Source organism: Mycena indigotica, assembly GCF_014461135.1.
Source record: "Mycena indigotica strain 171206Taipei chromosome Unknown Mind.scaff0009, whole genome shotgun sequence".
NCBI lineage: Eukaryota > Fungi > Basidiomycota > Agaricomycetes > Agaricales > Mycenaceae > Mycena > Mycena indigotica.
In genome coordinates this window covers 2,339,941-2,348,723 of record NW_023503008.1, presented here as the reverse complement: position 1 = coordinate 2,348,723, position 8,783 = coordinate 2,339,941, and the positions used below count along the sequence as shown (strand labels likewise).

At 54.2% G+C, this 8,783-nt stretch overlaps 1 protein-coding gene across 1 annotated transcript; it reads right to left on the bottom strand.

Annotated features, from left to right (window-relative positions):
• Positions 1-6,012: 6,012 nt before the first annotated feature.
• Positions 6,013-6,915, bottom strand: MIND_01060300 (uncharacterized protein; the record flags this gene model as incomplete). Its single annotated transcript, XM_037367184.1, has 8 exons — positions 6,013-6,053; positions 6,102-6,228; positions 6,274-6,422; positions 6,464-6,472; positions 6,521-6,629; positions 6,671-6,679; positions 6,725-6,741; positions 6,786-6,915. 8 exons carry the CDS (start codon positions 6,913-6,915, stop codon positions 6,013-6,015), a joined length of 591 nt encoding a protein of 196 aa, XP_037216578.1.
• Positions 6,916-8,783: the final 1,868 nt, after the last annotated feature.

The following is an 8,783-nucleotide window of genomic DNA, read 5'->3' as shown; positions in this document are numbered from 1 at the left end:
TCTGGGGAGCGACTGGGGTAGGCCGTGGACATCCCTGAAGGGGCACTGCTGCACCAGTGACGAAGAGTGGTCAAGAAGAGCACTACAAACAGTATATGTCAGCGAAAATTGGGGAAGAAGATAATGTGCAAACCTTGGTCAACGTCAAGGCCGGGAGCAGCTGCAGGCAGGAGTCGAGCGAATGTTGGCAAGTCAACGCGACACAGAATGTCGTCCCACATGTTGTGATGAAAGCTTCGCGTCCACAGTCAGCCTGCGCAAGCGGAAAATGGCAAACAGGGAGCACACCTTATGTTCAGCTGGGAGCGGTGGTGGTGGAGTCAAGACAAGAGGCGGCTTATAGGTCCTTGGGCTGCCAGTCACGGCGAGGGGAAGACAAGACGTGGTGGTGGAGGAGTGAAGAAAAGAGAGGATGCGTGACTTTTGTTGACACGCCGACGCGTCGCCGCACGAGACGGAGGGAAAAAACACGGCATGTAACAGATGTCACATCAGGTCGCCGGTGTCGACCAGGAACATAACATCAGTGGAAAATCAAATCCACTGACATCGGGGGAGAGCACAAGCATCGGCGGAGCATTAGGCGAAGAAATAAGCGCGGCCGAGCCTGAAACAGACGTCGGCTATGGCCATGGCAGATGTGGTAACATCAAGTGATACCGGCTGCTCAGATTTTCAAACGCTTCTTGGTCTAGCCGCTGCCGGTCGCTGTGCCTGTTTTTTCACAGGCTGTTCATGCCTTTTGTTTTGAACAGTGGCCCCATTTTTTTTCAGGTGCAGTTCATGGGTAATGCACACGGAAGCGTCACCAAACGTCATACTGAATATTTTTTGTACTTTCTGGACGTTCTGAGAGGTGATTCAGCACACGAAAGATAGCATCCCGATAAGGCAACAGTACCAACAACTGCTGGTTTCCCTCTAGTTCAGCCCCGATCGCCCAATTCCGAGCGTGGGAACTAATGTTCGGTTTCAATAAATGTTATCCACGCCTTCATCGCAGCTATCCCTTGCATCCAACTCACTCCTTTCCTCTTGTAAATGAGAAACAAGATAACTCTCTGCTGGAGTCGAATTTGCTCTGATTACCACAGAGGCAAGCACACATGATAGGAATGATGGCCCCAAACGCATGCCCGCGAGGATCGGATGGCCAGACCGCGGCCGCCAGCACAATTTGCTTGGAACGGGAAATACGCGAAATCGCGTATTTGCATCTCAACAAACTGTTCGGCGGTGTGCTTGCCCGCAGTAACGTCACTTGACAGCTGGAAATTTTCATGTGAACTTTTTGTTTGTTGATTCCGTCGCGACGTGAACATGCTTACAAGTGCGCCGCTCGCTTATCCTGCCTATATAAGACCTGGCTTGTGTCGAACAACACAGCACTCCTTCTTTCCCCTCTCCCTCCATCCTTCCCCTTGCAACCCCACTGCTGCCCCTGCCCTCGCATCGACATTGGCTTAACGTTCTTTCATTATTGTCGTCTATCAATCTACAACTCATTCTACACACTTGCTCGTCGTCCATTGCTCGTCGCTACGCTGCTCACTCTCAATGTCAACACCATTCCAGCCGTCGATGGAATTGCCGCTCATCGTTGCAAACACTCCGCATTGAGGTCAGATTTCCATTCGGGCACTTGATTTGGATACTGACCATGTCTCCCAGCTTGAAGCCTGTGCGCTCGTCGTCGTCTATCGTGACAGGCGCTGTGCGTCGTAGTTATCATCCATTCTGATGCAATCCGCAATCTCACCTTATCCACAAGATTTGGGGCCAATGACCCGTCGTTGTCGTTACAGCGCCAAGCCAGTCGCGAGCTCGGGAGAGGATTTCAGCGTCCTCTGAGATCGGTGAGTTGTGTTGTTTCCTGGGTTGGGGAAACAAAACTGACAGGCTCATAGTCATATTGCGCTTGCTGCCGAAAGTTTTATGACTGCCGTTGGAAGGGCTGAGCAAGAGAGACGAGGGTGCGAGTAATTTTTGATGTTTCTGATCATCTTGGTGAGTCGTTGCGTTCAATTCGGGGGGGATTTGACATCTTGGTTAGTTTTCCCTGCAACTCACCAGCGAGGCCGCTTGGTTCGACGCGTTGGCCGAAATTGAAGTGGTGTCAGCGGCTTCACCACTGACGCGTCGCTCCTGCCGGCTTGCCTCTAGCGCACCCTGTCTGCGTTGCGGAACAGTCGCTTGGGCGAGCTCGTGGCTGTTGCGGTCTTGGTCTTTGTCAAACTTCCCCCCAAATAGATGTCAAATAACAACTCACCTTGTTGTAGCCGACGTTGGGCTCGCACGCGATCCTCCCAGTTGTTGACGACAAGCATGTCGTGGGCGAAGAACTCGTTATCAACCGAGTTATATTTCGACAGCCAGTCGGGGGCTCGCTCGGCAGTTGAAGAGGCCAAGCGCGGGAGTTGTGATCGCGGAGGCCAAATTTGAGCTGTTTAATGGTAAGTTTATTGGCAAAAACGAGACACTCGGCTCACTTTTTCCAGCCAATCACTAGTTTCTTCCATATTCGGCGCGACCGAACTGCTTAATGGTGAGTTTCCTTGTAAAATAAAGGCATAACTGACCGTTTTAGGCCCGCCTTCCCCACAAACTCGAGCGCTCTGTAAGTCAGGGTGAGCTCGGCAGCTTCCGAGCAGCGAGTTCGCCGCCTCAGCTGAAAAGTGCCGAGCCGCACGGTTTTAGAGGCCGACTCGGCACTGCTCATAGCGGAATGTGTCGCGTGGGCGTTATTCCAAAACCAAACTCGAGTTGGGTAATAGGCCCTCGTATTCCCGTCTTGATGATTGACTGATATCCTAGTTTGTCGTCGTTGCGCGAGAAGATCGCTGGTGTTGACAGTCGACCCAGTCGTGGTCAGAAAACAAGGGAAAAGCTGGGGGGACGGCGAGTTTGCCTCAAAAGGCGTGCCGACCAGCTTTGGAGGCGAGGCAAGCGCGCCCGGCCGGGCGCGCGGCCATACGATTTGGCGAGGGGTCGAGCAGCACGCCGTCCAGCCAGTAGTCGGTAGTTCGCCGTGAGTTGCCAGAGTCAGAAAGTAAGCCGCCGGCATAAGATTTGAAGGAGTGGTGGTTTGGCGTTGCCGTTTGGGCCGGAAAGGGTGCGGTTAGCCTGGCTAGGTCGCCGCTGAGCGCTGGGCATCGCTCGAGAGAAGCAGCCAATTGGTTCGAACCGGGCCAGACTCACCGCTTGGCCCCGGCAGCCCTTGTCGCCACGCCATTTCTCTCCCACCCACAAGTTTCCCGTTCTCCTCCATCTCCACCCCTACACGACGTTCGAGGCGGGCACACCGCTTGTGGAAGGCTGTCGAGTGCAGAAGATCGGGATGAGGGGCAAGAAGAAGCGAGTCACGAGTGTGTGACGACACGCGCAAAAGAAGGTGAGCGATATTATTCCATACAACATGTACTGATGTCTATTCAACAAGGCGGATTTACTGACTTGTCATCCAATCCATTTCCTCCATCCTAACTAACAAATAAACCTGAAGGTAAGTCATCGTTGACTTGGATTCAATCTCGCTTACCTCGTTGCCAGATGAATACAGTGTTATACTCTGCGCTTGTCGGAGTTGTCTGCGCTAGCCTCGTTTCGTTCCACACCAGGCCCGCAAAGCAACACTACATGCTAGTAAGCATGTTGTTCTTCAATTCATATAAGTCTGGTTTACCTTGCCTTCACTTCCAGGTCGGCTGCGGTGTTCCCGCATTCAGAGTTGACTTGCACGTTGTTCAGTTGTATTTGCAGCGTTATACTGACTCCATTTGCAGATCTAACATACCTCAGCTCAGGCCCGCAAGCGACTTGGTTGTACTGTTTGCGCTCACCTTTACAGCTCAAATAAGTGAGCGCAAATGAGCTCGCAAAGATCTCTCGTCGCCGTCAATAGCCGACATCGAGAGCCTTTGAAACAAATAAGTAAGTATGCCAACTCGTTGTTGCTGTTCGTGCTCACCGTTGTTGCTCAACCAGGCGAGCGTCCGGAACGCGCAAGTATGCCTTATCAAAACAGTCAGTCTATATTCTCCAACTAAACGACACTAAACTGACCTGTATACAGTCGGTATTGCTTCCGGTGCAAAAGCCCGGTGTTGCAAAAACAGCGCCAACTAATTGGCCTAGCATTGGTGTCGTTGGCGCTGCGTTTTGTCGAACATGTCGTTCTCGGCGAGTTCGTTGTCGTTGGCAGCAGGGAACAAAGTCCCATGGTCGTTGGCGGGGAAACAGTGAGCGCGAGTTGTGCTTTGCTTTGGCCTTGCTGGGCCTTGCTGCATTCAAGTTTCTGCCGCTCAAAACACGCCAGCCGGTTCCATCGTCCCGCCTACCGCTCGCAAACGTGAGTCATGCACCCATTTTCCCCATTCAGATACACTAACGCTAGTCGCAGAGCAGCGTTGCCGTCGCTGCCCAAGACTGCGCTGCCTGCAGCCGCCCGCATTCTTGCCGTTCATGTAAGCATTTTGCTCGTATCCCGTCTTGATGACTGATTTGACCAGTTAGTCGTTGTTGCGAGCGTTGGCAGTCGACACAGCCGTTGTTAATGACAAGGAGGACGCTGGGGCATGGGTTGGCGTTAACACGTTGTCTGTCCCGAGTTGCTGCTGCTGTTGCCGCGAAAGACGCGCCGGCCCTAGCCGCTTGGCCAGTTTTGGAGGCGACCGGGAAAACCGGGGAAGTCCTGCACCATGCCGGCCCAGGCCGTAGTCAGTACTTTGTCGTGAGTTGCCAGAGAGGAAGGGGAAGCCGAGTAGGCGCCGGCGTGGTGGTTAAAAGCTGCCGTTTGGGCTGGAGAGGGTGCGGTCAGCCGGGCCAGGTCGCCGCTGAACGCTGGGTGTGGCTTGGAAGAAGCAGTCAACTGGGCCGGACTCACCGCTTGGATACCCCGGCCCGGGCCCGGCAGCCCTTGTCGCCATTTCTCTCCTATCTCCCCACAGTTTCCCGTTCTCCTCCATCTCCACCGCTAGCTGATGTTTGAGGCGCGCGGAAGCCTGTCGTGGTCAAAGAGGCCGCCTGCACGAGCATGAGGGACAAGAAGAAGCGATGCGAGTCACGAGCATGTGACGGCACGCGCAAAGAAGGTGAGCGATATTTATTCAACTTCTACCAAATACAACAAGTACTTCAGTTTACTGACTCGTCGTCCAATCTCCTCACTGGCACATGAAACTGAAGGTAAGTTGTCGTTGACTTGGATTCAATGTTGCTTACCTCGTTGTCAGATGAATACAGCGTGCTTGTCGGAGTTGTCCTCGTTTCGTCCCGCACCGAGCCCGCAAGCAGCACAGTAAGTCTTCATATCTTCACTTCCAGGTCGGCGGCGGCGCGTCTGCGCAACTTGAATTCCCGCATTCTGTTGACCGACACGTTGGTCAGTTCTATTTGCAGCGTCATATCCACTTACTGACTTGATTTGCAGCTCTAACATACCTCAACTCAAGCCCGCAAGCGAAGCAATTCATTGGAGTTGCTTGTGCTGTTTGCGCACACCTTTACAGCTCAAACAAGTGTGCGCAAACGAGCTTGCAAGGTCTCCCTCGTCGTTCATAGCCGGCATTGAAAGCCTTTTAAACAAATGAGTAAGTATACTAACTCGTTGTTGCTGTTCGTGCTCACCGGTTGCGGCTCAGCCAGGTGAGCGTGAATCTAAAACAAATCAGTAAGTGACTGAACTTGTTGCTGGTGTTCGCGCTCACTGTTGCCACTGAACCAGGCGCGCGCGGAATGCGAATGCAAACAATTGGCAACAACGAGCCCTTCTACGCTCAGTGCCGGAAAATGGATGGGGCCGGGGCGCGGCCCGAGCGTGGCGGTGGTTGATAGAATAACGATCCTTCGTGGCTGCTCTGCGTCCCCGCGAATGAGCCAGGTCGTGGCCGCGCTCGGGGGCGGCGCGCTGATGTTCGCGAGGGGACCCGGGGGCCGGGCCGGGCGCCGGCGGGCAGACCGAGGACATATGATTGCAAACAGGACTACGACAAGAGCGCTACTCAAGGCGCATACTCAACGCCCGGCCGCCTTCATTAGATCCACGACTTCCACATCTAGAAAAACTCAGCCAGTGATTGGACAGGGCCGGGGCAGGCACTCACGGTCCTCCGTGTTCTGCATGCGGTGCACAAACGCACAGCTGACGCCCGGGCCGAGGACGAAGTCGCCGCCATTCTGGGACACCTTCCCCGCCTTGAACGCGAGCGCCGGGTACGCGAGGTAGCCCGTCTGCAATATTTTAAATAATAATGATCACATATGTAATCTGCTTACCTTGATGCTGTTGAGCGTGTTGTGCAGACGCGACAGCTTCAGGTAGCCCGGCCGCGCCTTGTCTTTGGGCGTGACCTTGAGGTTGTCCACGAGCCCGAGATGCGTGTACAGCGCGCGCGTCGGGTCCGCGTAGATCGCGCCCGCCCAACCTGCGACAGTCAGCGTGGGTTATGTAAGACCGGTGATGGACCTGTCATTTCTGCGCGCAGATGAGCCCAACTCGCAGACGACTGCTGCTGCTACACACCGTGGTATGCCTGGATGGCCGCCCAGTCGCCGCACCCGATCAGCACAATCCGGGTGCCCGCAGCAGCAAGCGCCGCCGCGGGGACCTGCGCCAGGTCTTCAACGTACATCTATCTTATCAGCACCATTGGGTGGGGTTCAGAGGACACACCTTGCAGGACTGACAGAGGTTCGCTAATGAGGCATGTGTCTAACTGGCACTCACCCCGCAGAAGAAATGGCCTGCCCACCATTAAGCTCAACAACGAGAGAGGCCGCATACGCACGGATGAACACCACGACCGTCTTCTGCTCCGCAAAGAGCGAGCCGAACGTGACCTTGTTCCCGCCGCCGTCAAACACCTCAAACTTGGCCGCCGCCTCGAGCGTCGCGCGGTCCAGCGTCTCTGCCTGCATCGGAGTGTCCGTCAGAGTCGCACACGCGTGGGAGCGAATCAGGCACGTCATGTGACGGCGTCTAATTTAATTCTTTGCTACCTTCTGTCACGTCATGTAAAGTCCCCGACAAAAAACCTTTTCCATTTGTATTTTTCTATGTATCAGAGCAGTGCAATAGACAAGCTTAGCTCGATGCTATAGGCACCCAGTGATTTGAGGATTTGGTGAAGGCTACACTTTTCCGCCCTCGAAAAAGTGAAATGTGCATGGGAAAGCTGTTCGGCATGGCCCGGCATCGTCTCTCAGTCGCAAACAGAGCTCAGAACGGTTAAAAAGTTGTCGAATGACTCCAATTATGTATTCTTGGTCCCAGATCGTTCGAGGGCAGTGGGGACATGCCGGACATGATGCGGGGATGTACCGTCACCCATCACGCCAGAGAAATCAGCCCTCGAAGATCTGGTGCCATTTAACCAGGCGGGTTTAGTGTTGCCGCGAGTTCGAGTTGACTCGGCGACGAGTCGAGCGCAACTCGACTCGTTCCTAATTTGGAACGAGTTAACTCGACTTGTTGATGGCTCGTCATCGTGTCACCCCACATCACTGTCAACATACTGGCTGGGGGCCAGCCTGCAGGTCCTGCCTCTCCCTCACAATAGCCACCAAAATTCATGTCTACACATCAACTTATGCCAATCTCAGCCCTCTTTGCCCCACTGACCTGGCACCAGCCTTGCTCATAAATGACATTGGATTATTTGGATGCCCAGTCTTAGTCTACCATGCCTGGGTCTTCGGCCGATCAGCAGCCAAGCCGAGTCAACTCGCGAGTTGGCTGATGAGCCATCAACTCGAGTTGAACTCGAACTCGACTCGCGGCAACACTAGGCGGGTTGCACATGCTTATCAGTTGCTTCTCAAACTAACCAAAATTCCTGGTTTTCTTGCTGTTAAAGCCTTACTGACCCCATTGGGGTAGATTTACTTAGTCAATCTCTCCGTACACCTATTCCTACAAGAAAAAATGGTATCTCCAGCATCTTTGACTGAGCTTTTCATCACTATGTTATTTGACATCATTGGCCATTGAATGTAAGGCCCATAACATGCAACTCGCGGCCGCGCCCAAACCGCATGTCCGACCGCGATGCGTTTCAGGAAACTCGAGCACAGTCCAGCATGGTCGTGGGCTTCCACGCCAACACACAACTTGGCCACGTGCGCGTTCACCCGAGGACTGCTCGCAATCGAGTAACGACGGGGCTGGGTCGCCCGGAGAACGACCAGCAGACGCGGGAGAGTAAGCACCTGCGAGAGAATGGGATAATTCGCCATCAGAGCGCTGAAATTCCGATTCTTCTGTGCAAAGGTCGGGGCATCAGCAACCCCAACAGCCGTCAACTCGTCGCGAGTCGCCTTGAACTTGGGTTCGTCAGCCGGAAGGAAAGAGGCCAGCACCTGCAGCGAGCCTTACCCTCCCGCATCCACCTCAACGCTTTACTCACCCATCGCAAAGGCTCGCAGCTCGCTAAGGCTCGCGCGAGGGCTCTGGTTATATACCCTCAAGTCTTACGTTACAGAAAAAAAAAATCATCTTTTTCAAGGTACGCGACGCTACAACGCGTAAAATACGCGTGTATCTCCTCTGGCATCGCGAGATACGCGTAAACGACGCGTCAAACGCGTAAAAAACGCGTATCCCCGTGTGCACTTCCCGATCCCGATCCCCACCACCAACTCCATCCCCGTCAAACCAGCCCAGTCGCCGTCCCAACCAACTCCACCATCCCCCGCGTTGCAGAACAGCGCCATTTGTCGATGTCCTTGCTGTCCCGCCAGACCACGAAGCTCCCGCAGAATGGGTGTCGCGGAGGGCAAGGAGTTGT